At 42.9% G+C, this 19,466-nt stretch overlaps 1 protein-coding gene across 1 annotated transcript in view; it reads left to right on the top strand.

Annotated features, from left to right (window-relative positions):
* ubr2 (ubiquitin protein ligase E3 component n-recognin 2) overlaps positions 1 to 19,466 on the top strand; it is a 37,917-nt gene that overhangs the window by 10,896 nt on the left and 7,555 nt on the right. Inside the window, exons 11-34 of the mRNA XM_030155402.1 lie at positions 4,937 to 5,035; positions 5,146 to 5,244; positions 8,035 to 8,198; positions 8,289 to 8,388; positions 8,471 to 8,599; positions 9,439 to 9,622; positions 9,710 to 9,771; positions 10,096 to 10,206; positions 10,347 to 10,412; positions 10,573 to 10,689; positions 10,916 to 10,979; positions 13,988 to 14,112; positions 14,195 to 14,247; positions 14,464 to 14,566; positions 14,667 to 14,715; positions 14,807 to 14,961; positions 16,067 to 16,169; positions 16,247 to 16,356; positions 17,075 to 17,161; positions 17,243 to 17,424; positions 17,631 to 17,839; positions 17,913 to 18,003; positions 18,081 to 18,242; positions 19,230 to 19,321. Coding sequence (XP_030011262.1) covers positions 4,937 to 5,035; positions 5,146 to 5,244; positions 8,035 to 8,198; positions 8,289 to 8,388; positions 8,471 to 8,599; positions 9,439 to 9,622; positions 9,710 to 9,771; positions 10,096 to 10,206; positions 10,347 to 10,412; positions 10,573 to 10,689; positions 10,916 to 10,979; positions 13,988 to 14,112; positions 14,195 to 14,247; positions 14,464 to 14,566; positions 14,667 to 14,715; positions 14,807 to 14,961; positions 16,067 to 16,169; positions 16,247 to 16,356; positions 17,075 to 17,161; positions 17,243 to 17,424; positions 17,631 to 17,839; positions 17,913 to 18,003; positions 18,081 to 18,242; positions 19,230 to 19,321 — 2,716 coding nt within the window. The remainder of the gene's footprint in view (positions 1 to 4,936; positions 5,036 to 5,145; positions 5,245 to 8,034; positions 8,199 to 8,288; positions 8,389 to 8,470; positions 8,600 to 9,438; positions 9,623 to 9,709; positions 9,772 to 10,095; positions 10,207 to 10,346; positions 10,413 to 10,572; positions 10,690 to 10,915; positions 10,980 to 13,987; positions 14,113 to 14,194; positions 14,248 to 14,463; positions 14,567 to 14,666; positions 14,716 to 14,806; positions 14,962 to 16,066; positions 16,170 to 16,246; positions 16,357 to 17,074; positions 17,162 to 17,242; positions 17,425 to 17,630; positions 17,840 to 17,912; positions 18,004 to 18,080; positions 18,243 to 19,229; positions 19,322 to 19,466) is intronic.

Below are 19,466 nucleotides of genomic sequence, written 5' to 3'. Positions count from 1 at the left end.
CAGACTGAGTAAACGTTAACACACAGCGTCTTCTCTTGGACAGACTGTGGAACATCTAATCAGGTGTGTTATTGTTTGTACAGTGAATCAGGTCCAGTGGAACCATTAAACCCAGCAGAACCATTAAACCCAGTGGAACCATTAGACTCAGTAGAACCATTAAACCCAGTGGAACCAGTAAACCCAACAGAACCATTAGACTCAGTAGAACCATTAAACCCAGCAGAACCAGTAAACCCAGCAGAACCATTAGACTCAGTAGAACCATTAAACCCAGCAGAACCATTAAACCCAGTGGAACCAGTAAACCCAACAGAACCATTAGACTCAGTAGAACCAGTAAACCCAGCAGGACCATTAGACCCAGTGGAACCAGTAAACCCAACAGAACCATTAGACTCAGTAGAACCAGTAAACCCAGCAGGACCATTAGACCCAGTGGAACCAGTAAACTCAGCAGAACCATTAGACCCAGTGGAACCATTAAACCCAGCAGAACCATTAGACTCAGTAGAACCATTAAACCCAGCAGAACCATTAAACCCAGCAGAACCATTAGACCCAGTGGAACCAGTAAACCCAGCAGAACCATTAGACCCAGTGGAACCAGTAAACCCAACAGAACCACTAGACCCAGCAGAATCAGTAAACCCAGCAGAACCATTAAGCCCAGCAGCACCATTAGACCCAGTAAACCCATTAGACCCAGTGGATCCAGTAAACCCAGCAGAACCATTAGACACAGTGGAACCAGTAAACCCAACAGAACCGCTAGACCCAGCAGAATCAGTAAACCCAGCAGAACCATTAAACCCAGCAGCACCATTAGACCCAGTAAACCCAGTAAAACCATTAGACCCAGTAGAACCATTAAACCCAATAAAACCATTAGACCCAGTAGACCCAGTAAACCTGGTGCTGGTTCTGTTGTGGCTGTAAAGGCTGATGATCATGTGATGGATCCTGTTACTGATGTTTAAAGGCTCATAAATCACCCCTGGATCTTATAATTGATAGATATAAATCAATAACCGGGCAAATGGGTCAAGTGTTTGATGTCAAATCTGATTCAGGTCCAGTTCTAAACGTTGGTGCTGTTCAAATAAAGAACAAATCTAAAGCCATATTAGACGTCTTAATCCAAACCTGACTGGACCTGATTGACTGTACGACATGATCAATATCTACATTCGTCCAGGTGATTGATCCCTGATTCTGTTTGTTTCACACCATGTGACATGTGTCGGGGCTGGTATCGACCTAAAACCTCGGCTTCGATACCATTTAGGAGAAAACAGCATTTGTTCATGTGATGTGAATGAACTGATGGTGACAACATGAGTTTCATCTGAAGGTTCATTTATTCTCTACATTTGGACAAAAACAGATGTGTGTATTTCAAACGGTGTAAAAGTCACTGTTTTTATAAGTACATGCTTATTTATGCCGTGTTTCTACTACATGGTACCGGCTCGGCTCGACTCGACTTCGCCTTTTTGCGTTTCCATTACAAAAAAGGACCTGGAATCTGGTACCTGGTACTAGTTTTCTGGTACCACCTCCACTGAGGTTCCAGGATTGGGGACCAGATACTAAAAGGTGACATGTAAACACTGCAGACCACTGATTGGTCAGTCGTCTCTCTGACCCGCCATTTTACAAAAACAGATGCGTAAGTTTACAGTAAATATAGCGGTAGGTTAATCCACATGATGACAGCCTGAAAACTACACCACGGTCGGTCCAGGAGATTCAGATGTAAAAATTCAGTATGAGCTTGACAAGACAACACGCAACAAACAAGTTTATCAGCAACTCTGAGCAGACGACACAGAAGTAACGCGCCGCATCGCTATGACGACCAGGTACTGTAGAGTCTGTAGGATCCTGTAATGGAAACGGTCTGGAATAGGACCTGGTACCAGAGTCAAGTCGAGTCGAGCCAGTTCCACATTGTGGAAACACGGCATTATTAACCCTCTGGTGTCCACATGAGCATATTATGCACACTTTGCACTTCACATTATAAAAGGTCATATTTTTCATCCTCTGTATTAGGTTAGAATTAGAAAGTGGTTAATATTTGCATGATTGTTAAAATTCTGACCCAGCCACTAAAATCAGCACATTGTAAACAATATTAAATTCCTACGCTAACACTCTTCTACCAAGTGAGTACAAAATGCACACTGACAGATTTAACATTTGACCTAGAACCAAAAATAATAATTAATATTAACCAGTGTTACTGTTAATCATTGACAGTCATTGGGTTTTTTTGCATTAAAAGATATGGTTTGTTTCCATTCCAAACATGGCATTTAAGGGGTTAAAATATGACATTGATTGAGTGTTTGGTATTTTTGTTTTTGGCTCAAGTTGATGAAATACAATAAATGTAAAAAAAAAGAAAAAAAAAAAGAAAGATAGTAACAAACTGTATGAAAAGTTGTTGACATTACTACAGCTCCGTGCAGATTACGTGCTTTTGGAGATTAGAAGGACCTCTGTGAGGGGGATACCGGAGGGTTAAAGAGAACAAGAAGGAAGTCAATAATAACTAACATGCTGATGGCGGAAGAGCTTTTACCAGTGTAGATATTGAAGGGTTTGTTGTCATAAATATGTTAGTTTGTCTTCTACAACATCATGCCATTTCTGGAAATTATTGGCTTCTAATCTCAACGCTGCCCCCCATGGTTCCTGGTGGTGCTGCACTTATATTCTTTATTCTCTGTTTGGTCCGTAACCGTAAGAAAATACAGAAAAGTGGTCCAAATGAAGGCAGAGGATGGACGGATGTATCAGTCTGTGAATCTAATGGAGAGAATAAATGAACCTTTGGGATGAAATCTGGGAACAAACGACCAGAAATGATTCGTTTAAATAATTCAGTCGATGTTAATGTTCGGTGCCAGTCATTACTGTCCATCAACAAAGTTCACCCTCTTTGAATTCTGTGGTTTTATTATAACTACAGAATAAAAACAATAATGGTAAAAATAAAAGTAAAAATAGTAAACCCTTATCTGCTGCTACTAATGGGATGTCCTTGATTTATTGATCACCTCAGTAACAGCTGATGTTTGATCAGTTTTATGGTCTGGAGGATTCAGATCAGTGTTATGTGAAGATAAGCTTTATTTATGTGACACATTTAAAACAACGCATCCTGCACAAAGTGTTGAGATAGAAGTAAAACACCTAATATGGTACAATAGTAAAAATAAGAAAAAAATACAGTAAAACTGATGAAAAACGGGTATAATGTAAAATAAAATAGGAATGAAAACATTAAAAAGTCACACATTTGTATTAAAGGCCAGAGCAAATATATCCATCTATTATCTCTAAATCTACATCTCTAATAGAGAATTAAAGAGCTCAGTTTTCAATACAACGACAACAAGGAAGAAACGCATCAGTAATGAACACAGAGAAACAGCTGGTTCTGGGGTCAAAGGTCATTTCCAGACCTCCTGAAGTCCATCGTTCTACTGAGACAGATGATTCAGATGCTGTTTGAGGTCAGACTATGGAACACGTTCTACAGACTTCGGTCAGCAGGTCAGAGGTCATGACAGTACAATTAGAAAAAGACTCCACAGATATGTCATGTCTAGTCCTGTTTGGGAGGGTTACCATGACAACGACGCCTCCATCTGTGAAGACATAAAGAACAGCTGAGGTTCCACAGAAGGAGGCCAAAGTGGAGATGTGTGAGCAAGATACAGCGCCACCTGTGGACAGAACTAAGCACAAACAGCTGGTACCATCTGTCAGTACGCTGGTGGAGACCTGGACCAGTTGTGAACCCTCTGGACCGGTTCTGAAGCCTCAGGACCTAGACCCAAGTCAAATATGAGACCTTTTGCCGACAGATGAACCCGAGTCATGAAACACAAAAATGACCCCAAACACAGCAGTAAATCTACAACAGAAGAACAGAGGTGTTCAAAGATCCGGTCAAAGTCCGGACCTGGACCTGAATAGAACCAGGTCTTCAACCTCCTGTTTAAGGTGGATCCACAAACCACTGAACCATGAAGTTTCTCACATTGACCCTACATTTTAGTTTCACTTTTTCACAGAATAAATAATGAAAAACACAGTAAATCTGATGTGAGTTTTTTCTACTTGTGGGTAAATTCAAACCATGAAAAAAATAAAAGAAGGTCCGCACAACCTGTGAGCTCCCAAAGCATTTATTAAACCATGTGATGTTTTGGACCGAGGCCCTTCATCAGACTGAGGACAGATAGAATTACGCAGGTGTTTTATATGCAGTGTCTAATCACAATAACACGTGATCTTCAGTGTATGTCATCTTAGAAAAGCAGGAAAAAAACCAAACTCGATCACCTCTCTTCATAAATTAAAACCATCTCAGACCCTGTTGAGGACCAGGTGATTTATGTGGATCCATAAAACTGTAGAATTCACAGAGGGTGAACTGTGTAGGTAGAGCCGAGGCAGACGGGAAGCCTCTGGGTTTTATGACAGACTTTATGAAGCTGAACAAAGACTGAAAACCTGGACTGTTGGATCAGGTCTAGGATCAGGGTTTGGTTTGTAGTTGACCCGTTTAAGATTATCCCAGTCTTTGGGACAGAAACTCCCAGAGGTAAACGTCATTTCCTGCTTGTTTGGATATAGCTGAGCTGGACTAGTGTCTGTGTAGGAGGTTCCGGGTCCATGAAGTCCCTGTTGTCTCTAGACCTGATCCTCCTGTGAACCAGATCCATGAAAATCAGAGAAAAACTAAAGTTGAGTAAAAGCTGAACATGGTCGAGTCCTGTCGAGGATCAGTGAATAGAAACGAACCTGAGACGGCGGACCTCAGTCTGAGTTGAGTCTGAGTCTGTCGCCGTCTGTCGGTCGGTGTCTGTAATTTGGGGGCGACCTCTGACCCAGAGGTGACGTGTCGTCCCTGTAGAACTACAGACGCCTGCAGACAGACTTTATGGAGGACGACCACGAGCGAGTGGTGTCAGTGACCTCCCTGTCGGTTCAGCTCTTCACCGTCCCGACCATGGTGAGTACGAGTCCTCGTCCTCTGCACCTCCACACACCTCTGTCTGTGTCTCTGTCCGTCTGTCTGTCTGTCTGTGCGTCTGTCTGTGCGTCTGTCTGTCCTGCTGGTAGAATTATGAGCGCTTGCAGAACGACTACGTGAAAGACGACCACGACCGTGAGTTCTCCATCACTGACCTGTCGGTGCAAATGTTCACCGTCCCGTCGCTGGTGAGTCCAGAGCGTTGGTGTCGGACACAGACGTCGACGTCCACAAGGTTTAACGAGTCTTTAAAGAAATGATCCCAACTGTTCTATCCATGTTGAAAAGAAACACACAGACATACGTTGAACAGTACAGGAAAAACAAGACCGTCCAATAAAAATCTACCAATGATACAGCCTCATAGATGGATATAGATCTAGATATAGATGGTTGTATTTTATTCATCCTAAAACTGGGAAATTGCAGCTGCATGACGCAATGAAAAGAGAATTCAAGAATAAAAAATGGAAGACATACGTAAAAACACCATGCATAATAAATTAGAAATATAAAAACAGACCTGTATTAAAATAAATCTGGATAATTAAACAATAAGGTACAACAATGAACTGTGATGCACAAAGTAAACTGGAATTTTTCAGTAGGTTGAAGATGCAAAAATAACATTAAAGTGTTTAATGGAAATAGGTTTATGGGTGGAGTTTAAACATCAGGCAGAGGTGAATAATTTATTTATTTCATTATTTTTGCACAACAACAAATCAAACATTAGGACAAACAAAGAAACAAATTGTGCAGGTGAGATCAGAAAACGCCGTGGGGCTCATAAAATTAATCTCACCTCATTACAGCATTAGCTTAAAGAAAGACAATAGGAATAAAACAATAATATACAAAGTACAGCAAAAATATAAACAGAGAATAAAAGAAAAAGAGTATGTGTAGGCGTGTATGAGGGTGGGAGAGTGTGTGTATGAGAAATGTTTTAATTTGTTGAATCAGATATGTCCTAAGCCTAAACTTAAACTGGCTGAGTGAGGTAGACTGAGATGCTATAAAGTGAATTGGCAATTATTAATCATTTCATTTTATTGAACAGTTATTTATCATTCCATTTTACTGAGCAATTATTTATCATTTAGATCCATGTTCAGAGTAACATTCATCTAAAACCAAACCATCTTCAATAGGGTTAGGCTAACGTGATGATTTACATTTACTTGTGTCTTTAGTCATTCAGTGGATAAATATCTGTAAAGAAAACATAAGAAAGTATCAAATGTACGTGTGACACATGGAGTCATTTCTGACCTGTTACAGCTCTGTTTATTCCTAACATTCTGAATCCAGTCTCAGTTGTAGTTTTTTTCCCTGAATATTTGTACTTTTGATCAATAGTTACTGTATTAACCAGTGGGTACTTCAGGTTTGCAGTCGCTCAACATGAACAGGAGAAAGGAATAAAAGATTAAGTTTAGTGCTAGATAAAAACTCTGATTTCTATAAATAAAGACACTAAAGTTTTGGTCATGTTTGTTTAGCATTAGTTCAACATATGAGCCATTATCAGGTTATAGTTTTACCACAAACTAAATGTGACTACCGTAACTTCTGGACTATAAGCTGCTACTTTTATTACCCGCTTTGAACCCTGCAGTTTAAACAATGATGCGGCTAATTCATGTTTTATGGGCTAATGAGCTTCATGCCGCCAATACATTTAGGCTCGTCACACCAGACCAATGAAGTTACCAATCAGGTCACAGTGGACCAATGAAACCGTTCGAATCGCCATAAATGAAACACACTCACACTAAATTCTTCAGATCAGTCATTTTGCGCACGATGCACACATACCCTCATCGTGGAAAACACACGAAGAAATGCAGGAGGCAGCTTTCAAGTTAAAGGTGCGGTAGACTTTCGTGACCAATTTTTCATCCAATCTGTCAAACCTCAGTCATATCCTCAGTATCATGAATCTGTAAGTCTTTCGGTCATTACTCACCTGAATCTCTTGCATTACAGTGAACAATTTCAAAGTGCCATCCACCGTAAACAAAATGTGTTTACATTCAGAGTCCGGAGGTAACTCGGGCATCTTCGGAATTTTGTCGCGATGTGCATTGTGGGAAACGGAGGCTCGTGCAGCCACCTGACAGCGGCAGCTGCTAAAGACACGACGCGGAAACGGCAGGAGCTCCCTTCCCTCTATGCATATTCCTCCAGCCTTTTCCGCGTTTCAGCTGTTTCCGCATCGTGTTTGTTTCATCCATATAATATCATATGGTTGCACTGCCGCTGTCAGGTAGCTGCATGAACCTACCTTTCCCACAATACACGTCGCGACAAAATTTCGAAGATGCCCGAGTTCCCTCCCGGCTCTGAATGTAAACACACATTCTGTTTATGGTGGACGGCATTACGAAATTGTACACTGTAATGCAAGAGATTCAGGTGAGTAATGACAGAAAGACTTACAGATTCATAATACTGAGGATATGACTGAGGATGGACAGATTGGATGAAAAATTGGTCACGAAAGTCTCCCGCACCTTTAAAGGAGATCGATCTGGCTGTCGAAGAAGGAAATAGAGCTGCTGCACGTAAGCTTAGCATCAGTGACTCAATGGTGAGACGTTGGAGACAGCAGCGTGCGGCTTATATTCAGGTGCGCTCAGTAGTCCAGAAATTACAGTAGTGTTTAATTATCAGTAAATGTAGCAGTAAAACATCTTGGAAATAATTTTAGAAATTTGAACCCGCTGTTAGACAAATTAGTTTGTTTTTTTTAATAGAATGTTTCAAAGCTTCCTTTGTACAAATGAAATGGATATTTTTCAGATTTTAGATATGGGATATACTTTGGGATATATTAAAAATGTCCTGAATGAACCAGAATGTGATGACAGACCGGGCGCTTCAGCGCTTGTGTAGGTTTCAGAGTTTTCTAAGGTGCACCTGAATGCACCACGAAGCTCCTCTGTGTGTGTGTGTGTGTGTCTGTGTGTCAGGCCCGGATGCTGATGGTGGAGGAGAACCTGATGACCACCATCATCAGGACGTTTGTGGACCACCTCCGCCACCGAGACCTGCAGGGGCGTTTCCAGTTCGACCGCTACACCGCCCAGCAGGCCTTCAAGTTCGGACGAGTCCAGAGCCTCATCGGAGACCTCAAGTAAGACCCCGCCCACTGCGCCCTGTGGGTCTAACGGCCTCCTGCTCCACCCACCACCCCTCACACATGTTGTGCTGTTGTGTGCCGCAGGTATGTTCTGATCAGCCGTCCAACCGAGTGGAGCGACCAACTCCGACTGAAGTTTCTGGAAGGAGTGGATGCGTTTCTGGAGCTGCTCAGGTGTATGCAGGTAAAACCCGATACCGGATCAGAACCAGCTTCAGCCACCACAGGTCTGAACATCATGAACATGTGAACCTGTGTGTGTTCAGGGCATGGACCCGGTGGTGCGACAGGTTGGACAGCACATCGAGATGGAGCCAGAGTGGGAGGCGGCATTTACTCTGCAGATGAAACTGACCCACATCATCTCCATGATCCAGGAGTGGAGCTCCACTGATGTGAGGAGACACACACACATACACACACACACAGAGACACACACACCGACCTAATTAAAGATCACAATGACCTTTATTCATCAGTATATTTTACATGCAGACAAGCAACACACACTGAACTGATGACAAAAAATGCAAATCCAGAACCAGTTCTTGTATTGATCCGGTTCCAGTAGCTCAGTTCTGTTGTTACTCTGTTTAACTATTCCACTTATGGGCTCCATGATGTCAGTAGGTCATTTCCATAGTTTGGTTGTAAAGCCTCTAATGTCTGGTTGTATTTGACCAGAAAAGACGACACTATTTACAACAAAGGGTTAAATACTTCCAACTACACAAACATTTAACCACAGCATCCAACAAGAAAAGCACTCTGAGAGCGCAGACCTCCACCAAGACAGATCTTCCCCCCTGCCCCGATCACCACCAAAATTTAGTCATTTCTTCCTTGTGCCAGTGTCAACATTTCCTGAAAATTTCATGAAAATCCATCCATAACTTTTTGAGTTATCTTGCTAACAAACAAGCAAACAAACACGCAAACAAACAAACACGCAAACACACAAAGCAAAGCGATCACAATACCTCCTGGCGAAGGTAATAAACCTGCACCAGTGGAACACCTCTGACTGGCTGCTTAGCGAAGGGGGCGGTGACTCTGGAGGAGGAGCCTACACCAAGGGATCGCAAACATGAAACTCCTCCAGGTTCTATTGATACTGTTAATGTTAGCATCATTTAGCATCCGACCCTTTGGTCCATGGTTTGACTTTTAGAACAGAACAGGCTGACTCACATAGGTTGTGTTGTTTACATGTTTTTTTTGTTGTTGTGTTCAGGAGCGCGTATTGATTGAGGCGTACAAGAAGTGTCTGAGCGCGCTCAGTCAGTGTCAGAGTGGTCTGGCTGACGGCGAGCAGCCAATCAGTTTGAGCCTGGCAGGTCACAGCGTGGACACGTTCAGGTACCAGGTGTCTCAGGACAAGGTGTCCATCCACCTGCCGTTGTGTCGGCTACTGGCAGGTAAACACACACACACACACTCACACACACCTCATCACCATCCTGTCAGCTGATTGGTCATTGACGTCTAAACCCCGCCCCCTCCAGGTCTACATGTCCTCCTGAGCAGAACCGAAGTGGCCTCCAAATTCCCAGAACAACTGCCTCTGGTCAGTGACTTCATTTACTCGTTCATTTATTCACTCATTCATTAACTCATCTGTTCATTTATTCACATTAAGCTCAGATAAGTCAGATCGTATCGACTTCAGTCAACAAATGAGAAAAGTAATCAAATAAAATCTGGTTTTTAACAAACAATTGAGTCATTTCTACTCATATACTGGTGTCTGCTTCACTCACATGACTGGAACGTGCTCAGGGTGTGTAAGTGTGAGGCTAGCGGTTTCCTTTAGTTTCCTTTCATTATGCTAAGCTAAGCTAACAGTACACTGTGGACAGGTCAGTATGGTCACCTGTGTTTTTGTCCACAGGGTGAGCTCAGCCCCCCACTCCTCATCGAACTCCCTCTCCGCTGCCTGGTGCTCTGTGCCCAGGTGCATGCTGGGATGTGGAGGAGGAACGGCTTCTCCCTCATTAACCAGGTGATTCTTGTGGGCAGTTTTATTCATTTATTTGTTTTCTTTTTTTTCCAATGCTAAAAACGCACTGAAATGAAAAAGCAGGTCGTAGTGGTTTCTACTGGACTTTACTGTCAGTGGTTAATGGATTTGTTTTGTTTCAGATTTATTATTACCACAACGTGAAGTGCAGAGTGGAGATGTTTGACAAAGACATCATCATGCTGCAGGTAGATTCCACCAGATGAACCCATTAACTGTTCATGTTACAGACTCCGCATTAATAGAACTAATAATCTGTCAGTTTTCTCATCGTCCTGTTGTTCAATCTCCACGGTGACGGACCTCTACTTCGACGAACGTAGCCTCAGACTCTGCTGTTTGTTTCAGGCGGGGGCATCCATGATGGATCCAAACCACTTCCTGATGATCGTCTTGAGTCGCTTCGAACTGTTTCACATTTTCAGCTCAGCAGACTGTAGGAAGAGATATAGAGAGGCCAACAAGGTGAGTCTGTCAAAAACTGATCAGTATGTTATACTGATATTCAACTGACAATAAATAACAGAGAAGATATGAAGTCCATCAGTAGATGTTTAACAGTTAACATCTGTATGTCTTCTATGAGGCCTTTGGGCTCAGACTCTTTGCTCTTAAACTACTCTATTAAAACCTGCAGAATCATGTGACGTTTCTCAAAATGGTCACAGTTGTTCATTTGTGTTGTTGACAGGATGTGGTCCAGCAAAACAACACTCTGATCGAGGAGATGCTGCACCTCATCATCATGGTGGTCGGTGAGTTTGTTCTTAGCCTGATTGGACTGAAGCTTTAACCCTTAGGGGTCCACGGTCACGGCCCTGTGACTGAATCGCATGACATTTTCAACACGTCGTAGCGTCGGAAGTCGGTCACGTAGACCACTGGAGACAACTGCATTTGAAAGTACAGACTTGAAACACTCTCCCACTTTATTTGATGTTGATAGAGCAAATACAACCGGAGAGATGACGTTTTGAAACCAGAGCAAACAAACATGAATAAAAGTATGACAGTAAGGTGGGGCAGGCGTTGTATTTCTGACCATACCTTTGTCATTTTTTGTCCTTTTTCAAAATGGAAAAAAATGGCTGAATCTGCATTCTAATCCACAGACTGCATTAGAATTACAGGTAAGGGTGAGTGAGGATGACCCCCACCTGAACCGGATGTGGAAACCGGGAGGCCCGGGGGGGGGGGGGGGGGGGTGGGGGTGAGAAAACCGGAGAAAACGCCTATGCTTTTATGTGAAATATTTGAGTATAGTTTTAATTTATTACAATTTTAATTTTATATACCTAATATTTGGAACCAATATTCACTTTTAAAGTCTTTGAAAAGGTTCGTTAAGCATCTTTGTGTTATTTATACAATAAATTATATACATTTTTCAAATTGGATTTTATATTTACCTCTGCCAAGGAGGTTATGTTTTTGCCAGGGTTTGTTTGTTTGTTGGTTGGTTTGTTAGTTAGCAAGATAACTCAAAGTTATGGATGGATTTTCATGAAATTTTCAGGCAATGTTGATACTGGCACAAGGAACAAATGATTAAATTAAAATTTTGGTGGTGACTGGGGGGGCTTCTGCGTTGGCGGAGGTCTGCGCTCTCTGAGTGCTTTTCTGGTTTTTGTGTGTTTTTTGTCCTTTTGTGTTTTTATAGTAGGTTAAAGTGAAAAAATAATGGGCAGATGAAGTTGTGCTGAAAAAAAAAAAAGATACCAAACAGGGGAATATTAAACATTTCTTTATATAGTATATAAAGGCAAAATCAAAAGTACTGAAAAACGGCCAAAAATAGGCTCAGACCCCTAAAGGTTCAACGACTGAAGGCTGAAGGTGGAACGACCCTTCTCCACCTCCACCTAATGAACATGTTGGTACTGGGGGGGGAGGGGCTCAGATGACACCTGAAGTATGCACAGAAGAGTCTGGATGACAGTAACATGGGGTGGATGTGGGTGGAGAAGGTTAGCATGGTGGATAGTTCAGCTGGATAACAACAACACGGCGGTTTCCATGGTGACACTTGATTCTGTAGATCTGAATATGGACCATACACCACCAGGTGTCCACACTCTGCATCTGCCGCACATGAGCAGCAGAACCAATGTCCTCATGTGGACGTAAAGGAGAGCACTGTGTTCTCCATGTGGAAAAACAGCAGCACCATCTTGTGGTAGTATTTGGTATTACAGTGATTAACTTGACCAGGGATCACATTCAGCCCAATTTGATCCAAGTGGGTCGGACCAGTATAATGACAGCAGAATAACCTTGAAATGAGTCCAAGTTTGTGTCTTTTAGTTCCAACAGTAAAATTATATTAAGGGAATGTTTTCATTTGCAGAATGTGAATAACCTGAGCAATCTGAAATTTTGTAAACAGCTGTGGTTTTAATAGTATTCTGCCTCAGTTTATCATTTACACATGTACATTACAACTTACAGATCACAGAACATTTAATAACAGACAGGATATTGGTAAAAGCTTGGAACTAAAATGAGTTTGACATGGTTGACTGTTAGTATCTTCAGTATAATTTTTTCCTGTGGACCCTTTAGTGGGCTGGTTCTGGTCCACGGGCCGTATGTTTGACACCCCTGTACTAGACTGTAAAGGCTTATTTATGCTCTTTGTTTGATCCTCACACAGATCTGTTCGGCGCCATCTGTCCGTCGTCTTTGTTCATTTCAGCTGTTTCTTCTAAGTTTACAATACAAAGCAGAGAAATGATGCAGTACCACCGGGAACCATGGGGGGCAGTGTTGAGATATGAAGCCAGTAATTTCCAGAAATAGTGGAACTTTCTGGAGAGAAACTGCCGACATATTTATGACATAACTGTCGGTGGGTCACAGTTTTTACAGAACAGCCGGGAGGAGATTCTTAGAGTCGTCCTCTTCTTCTCTCAATAAAACTTCACTGTTCTTCGTGGTATTTGTCCAGTATGTAAACCCATAAAGACCCAGCGCTACTTTTGTGCCAGTTCGCAAATGGATTTTTCTCTATATTCACTCTGTCCTAAGTGATTTATCACTGTTTATTGTAATATTATCCTTTTGATTTTGCATTTCTTCAGTAAAAATCTGGTATTTTTCTATATTTAATTCACTGATCATGTAGATGGAGAGCAACCCTTAATTTCATCTTAACTTGTTTTTTTTTTACAATGACAAATAAATAAACTTAACTTAATTCATTAAAGCTCAGAGTAAATTCAAAGGTTATTATTAGACACAGAGAAAACTGAAGAAAAAGTGACTTTTTCAGTCCAATCTCTCATTAACTGAACATAAACCCAGTGTGTCCATCCACTGTCACTGATCCAACTCCATGGGTTTTACTGGGGAATTGATGTTGTAGAAGATGACTGTGTTTCCATGGTAACTACGGAGCCTCTGAATGTCCAAATGGGTCATATCTGATGACCATGAAAAGATGAAGAACTGTATTTTACACCAATTATTTACATGTATTGATAGGATTAATGGATCAACAGGTATTAAACAGTTTAGATCAGTAGATGGTTTTGGGCAACGATGGATGTTTAGGTTTTTTTGGGTTAATTCTGAGATGGTGCCCTCTAGTGGATTGATACCAAACACTCATTTCAACACAATGGATATGGAAGAGTAAATGCAATAATAATAATAATAATGTTTACACCGATTGAAATGCACACATCTGTTTTCATACATAGAGAATAAATGAACCTTTAAAGGCTGTGATCATGTGACCAGACCACGGTGTGTGTTTGTCCAGGTGAGCGCTTCGTGTCCGGCGTCGGCCAGGTGGAGCCATTCGACGAGGTTCGGAGGGAGATCATCCACCAGCTGTCGATCCGACCGATGGCTCACAGCGAACTAGTGAAGGCTCTGCCGGAGAACGTGAGCGTTACACTTGTCTGTTCAGCTAAGAACGTAGTGGTTGAGGTTCAGAACTGAATGTAGAACGTGTGTTTGTTTTCAGGGGAACAAGGAGACGGGTCTGGAGAGAGTCATTGACACCGTGGCTTCATTCAGGTCAGTCCAGTCTAAACAAACAACATCAACAGCAGGAACCCACCACGGTCCACCTGAGGACAATCACTCTGCTTTTACTCTGAAATCACACATACACAGTAAAAATACATAGTCATATAAATACAGATACCTGACAACACAGCTGGATTACAGTAATGAAGTGTTTGTACATGTTGTTTACCACCTCTGTATCAAACGACTGGTCCACGTTTACAGGAAACCAGGTGTGACTGGGCGTGGCCTGTACGAGCTGCGACCTGAGTGGAACAAACACTTTAACCTGTACTTCCACCACTACAGCCGAGCCGACCAGTCCAAGGTACAAATACACAAAAAACACACTGAAAGATACAGAGATGCATGGAAATACACACTGAAATGCAGACTGTCGTCACGGTAACTGTGCGTGATGTGTTCAGGCGGAGGAGGCTCAGAGGAAACAGAGGAGACAGAACGGGGAGGACACAGGTAGGTGACATGACACAGACCCATCTGACACTGTGTCATTAATACTGTTCACACTGACCCACCCGTCTGCCCCTCCCCCTCCTCCCCCAGCCCTGCCCCCCCCCACCACCACCCCCTCTTTGTCCTCTATTCGGCAGCCTGGTCAACCTGCTGCAGTGTGACGTCCTGTTGGCTGTAGAGGGCGCTGTGCTGCAGTGGGCGGTGGAGCCCAGCGGAGGAGGATGGACCGAGTCCATGCTGCAGAGGGTGAGCAGATCGCAAACACACAAACAACAACACAGACGTAAACAAACACAGACAGAAACACAAATGCAAACAAACACAAACAACAACACTAGGGATGCACCGATCCGATACCAGCATCGGGTATCGGCTCCGATACTCAGTGTGTGTATTTGTATTCATACTCATAAAAGATATCCGATCCAAATGCACCGATACCACTTACAGCCGTGTGACATTCACGGTTCAGTGCAGCAGGTACGAGGAGGAGGAATAATGTGTGGGGAGTGTGGAGATTTAACCAAATAAATGACGGTGATAAAAGTAAGGCTGACTGACAGTACCGTTCCAGACACAGACAGATACAGACGCAGTGTTCTGTCCGTCCTCTGCGTACATTCCATCCGTTTTCCAGGTGCTGGCGGATGAGTACCCAGACGGAGAATACCAGCGGAACCGTGGAGGTAGAGGATCTGTTCAAAGAGCCACTGTGTGAGTTAGAGAAAAACTACTGACACGTTTAGGACAACTACCCAGGGCTGATTTCCATCCTACTGATAATACTATGGAGGTACGGAGCGTGCGGACCGCCGCCAGTGGAAGTGAAAACCAAACTTATGGCTCATTGCTCTTTTCTCTTCCTGCTGAAGCTAAACTTTTAAACCTTACCAGAGAAAACGCTGCAACATTAGTATCACATTAGTGTTCCCTCTGTCGTCTCCATGTTTGTTATTACTGACTTTCTTCTTATTCTCATTAAACTTTCCTCTTCTTCGTGGTATTTGTCCAGTATGGTTAATTCAGAGCGGCGCCCCCTGGTGGATTAATTGACAAACTCATTCCAACACATTAAATGTCAGTAGCAGCACTTTGTTCCAGTCAGACTAATGACAACGACAATAAAGCACATTTACAAAAGGAACCAACAACTGGAATGGGATTATTAAATACTCGTATCGGTATTCGATATCGGCAAATACTCAAATGTAAGTACTCGTACTCAGTCTGGAAAAAAGTGGTATCGGTGCATCCCTACCCAACACCATACAGTGGTGTTACAGAACCATTTGGTGTTGGATGGTTGACTTTTGGTGTTTGACTTTTTGTGTTTGACATTTGCTGTGTTCAGGTGCTCCACCTGGTGGGAATGGCACTGCTGGAGGAGCAGCAGCAGTTGGAGAACAGCAGCACTGAGGATGACATCTCCTTCAACTACATCTGCAAGATCACACGTCAGTACAATCACACAATCAGACACACAACTGCACCTGTACCATCCCAGGTTCCTCACCTGTCTGTGCACCTGTAGGTCCAGGTGAAGCCCCCAGTACTTCAGGAAGTGTTCTGGCTCTGTTGGAGAGTCTGCAGAATGCTCCTCACCTGGAGGTCCACAAAGACATGATCACCTGGATCCTGAAGGTACACACTGATCTCACACCACCTTAACCTCTATTGAGTTCTATGTCAGTCGTCAGGTCTGGAAACATTCCTTGACAAATGATTTATTCTATTAATTATTGATCATTTATAGTGTCTTAGAATGGACATTTTCACAACCTCTTAACCCAAATGTAAAACTTGTCAATGAGTTAAATCAGTGCTTCTCAAACTTTTTACAGTGGAGTACCCCCTGAAATATACTTTTTTAGCCAAGTACCCCCAACTCTTGCGTCAGCATTTTTGATTGAAAAAATGGGGCAAAAATGTGTTCCTGTGCCAAAGGTGTCTGTTTATATTTTTAAAACTTTGTAAACGAGCAACATATATTTAACTGTAATATATTTAAAAAATACAAAAGAGTGTTAAGTAAATTTTGTGTGCAAAATGTAAACTGAAACGTGCCCTCTTAACCTCCACAGACCCAGCAGTGGGTTTTCTGTCCACATTTGTGGACATGAGTTTCACAACTTTATACAAAAAAGAAAAGAAAAGAAAACTGTCCACCACAAAGGACATTCCATAAAAATTTTAAAAACTGCATCTGAAAAAACTGTTGCATCATGATGTTTCCAATATAGGCACTGATTTAATGAAAAACAAAAACATCTTGTACTTTGCTGACATTTCCTGGGTCTTAGGAGGTTAAAGAAGAGGTTAAATAATGTTTTAAATAACATGTTGGGATGTTTGTCATTAGATGGTATCAAACATTAAGACAATGAGAGAGAGGACATCGTCCAACTCCTCCGTCACCGTGAGTCCAGGACCAGGAGGACCTGAGGAGGTAGGAGCCAAACCTATCACTGAATCTGGCTGGTAGTTAATTATGTGTTAATTAAACCGTGCGTGGTGCTGCCCCCCGCAGGTGGTACGTGACAAAGACAAAGCGGAGAGGAAGAGGAAAGCAGAGATGGCTCGTCTGAGGAGAGAGAAGATCATGGCTCAGATGTCGGAGATGCAGAAACATTTCATCAACGAGAACAAAGAACTGTTTCAGCAGAGTCTGGAGGAGCTGGAGGCGTCGACATCTGCCGCAGCAGAGACCAGGTAAGCACCAGATGTACACCTGGAGTTACGCCCTGGTATACATCTGAACACACACCTGGAACACACACCTGTATAAACACCTGGAACACATGTGATCATACACCTGTCTTTTCTTTTGCTGATGTTCTGAAAAGTTGTATAAATTCTGCAGCACCTGGTGACCAGTTGGTGTCCAAACACTAAACCTGTTCTGTCCTCCATCCCAGTTCTCCCAGTTTGGATCAGTCCAGTGTATCCCAGGTGTGTGTCGGTCCCAGGAGGCCCGGGGGGGTGGAGCATCGTCAGCTTGTCACCTGTATCCTGTGTCAGGAGGAGCAGGAGGTGAAAGGTCACGGCAGGGCCATGGTCTTGGCAGCGTTCGTCCAAAGGTCGACGGTTCTGTCCAAAAACCGGAGGCGGGTCTTGCCTGGGTCAGGTGGGTGGAGCCTCTTCGAGACAGACATGTGATTGGAGTGAATGGTGGTGAAAGCTGCGGTTCTGTGTTTCAGACCGGGACCCCCTGTTCATGAACCCGGACCTGGCTCTAGGGATCCACACCGCCAGCTGTGGACACATCATGCACGCCACCTGCTGGCAGAGGTGAGATCTGCAACTCACACTGACCAATCAGAGCAGCCGAAGCTGGTTCATGATGATGACGGTGTTTGTGTTTGCAGATACTTTGAGGCGGTTCAGCTGAAGGAGCAGCGTCGTCAGCAGCGCCTTCGAGGTCACACCAGTTACGACGTGGAGAACGGAGAGTTTCTGTGTCCACTCTGTGAATGTCTGAGCAACACCGTGATCCCTCTGCTGCCACACACCCACTCACCTGACCACAGGTACTGTCACATGACTGCATGTAGGGTCACATTACTGCAGGTACAGGCGGTTTTGTAAGATTCTTGATTCACAGGCACATTTACTCCAAAAGCTCATGTTAACATGTCCTTTTGTTGGAACCTCCAAGAAAAAGTCCGGATTCTTATAGGTCTCATTTTTATAAATTTAATTTGGCTTATCCGACCACAAACAAAGTACACAGTATGACTCAGCACTGAGGATCCACACCCCAAGCAGGGAAATGGATCCAGACATTCCAATGCACATCACTTGTATAATCCTTGTAAACTGATCTTCAAAATCTGGGCTGACCCCCTTGTGCTAGGTGGGCTGGGTCACAGAAAATGGACTGGAGTCATCTGACTCTAAAGTCAAGCAGATGTGATTCCTCAACTCTATGTCAAACCCCATATGACAGTGTTTTCCTCTTATCTCTTGTTTACGATCATCTGTGGGCATGTGTATTTAAAAGTGTGCCTAAGGTAAAACCTAAGTCCTGTGAACATAAATCTGCCAGTTTAGTATGTTGACCAAGATGTGACCTATCTAGTGACACAAAGGAATCCTAACTAATACTGACTAATACTAATACTGACTAATATATGATTAAACTTAAAAATTCAACTATCTAAATTAAAATAATATTTCAATCTTTATATTATTATAACCAGAATTAATAAACCGCAGCCAAATACAGTAACACGTTGTAAACATCTGCCTGACCTTAACACTGACATCAGGAGAACATCTGTGCCCTTAACAGTGAACCCCATCATGTTATCAGTGTTGACCTGTGAGTTTTACTCTGATTCACATATTTGTCACATATTAGATCAAACTGACAGATGGAGGCAGTGGGTTTATGAAAAAATCCTATTTGCTTTCATCTCATTTAACAGGTTCAGTTCAGTCTGAGTTAAAGGGGGAAATGATCTCATCATGAAGCTCTCGTTCGCTCACTCACTCCCTCTCCCTCTCTCTCACAGCGTCATTCATACCAGTTTGGAGACGTGGCTTAAGACGACCAGTCAGCAGATAGCAGCTCTTCATGCCGCCCACAGAAAGCAGGAATCTGAAGGTTAGATCCTCAGACAGACGACCGTAGACCTGCGTCGGTCACTTCAGTCCGTTCCATCAGTTTATCATTATCTGATGGTTCTGTCAAGTCTACACGACAATGGACTGAAGTGACCCGTTGGGGTCTGTGTTAACATGTCTATGAT

This window comes from Sphaeramia orbicularis, chromosome 15, assembly GCF_902148855.1.
Source record: "Sphaeramia orbicularis chromosome 15, fSphaOr1.1, whole genome shotgun sequence".
Taxonomy (NCBI): domain Eukaryota; kingdom Metazoa; phylum Chordata; class Actinopteri; order Kurtiformes; family Apogonidae; genus Sphaeramia; species Sphaeramia orbicularis.
This window is presented reverse-complemented; position numbering and strand designations above follow the sequence as displayed.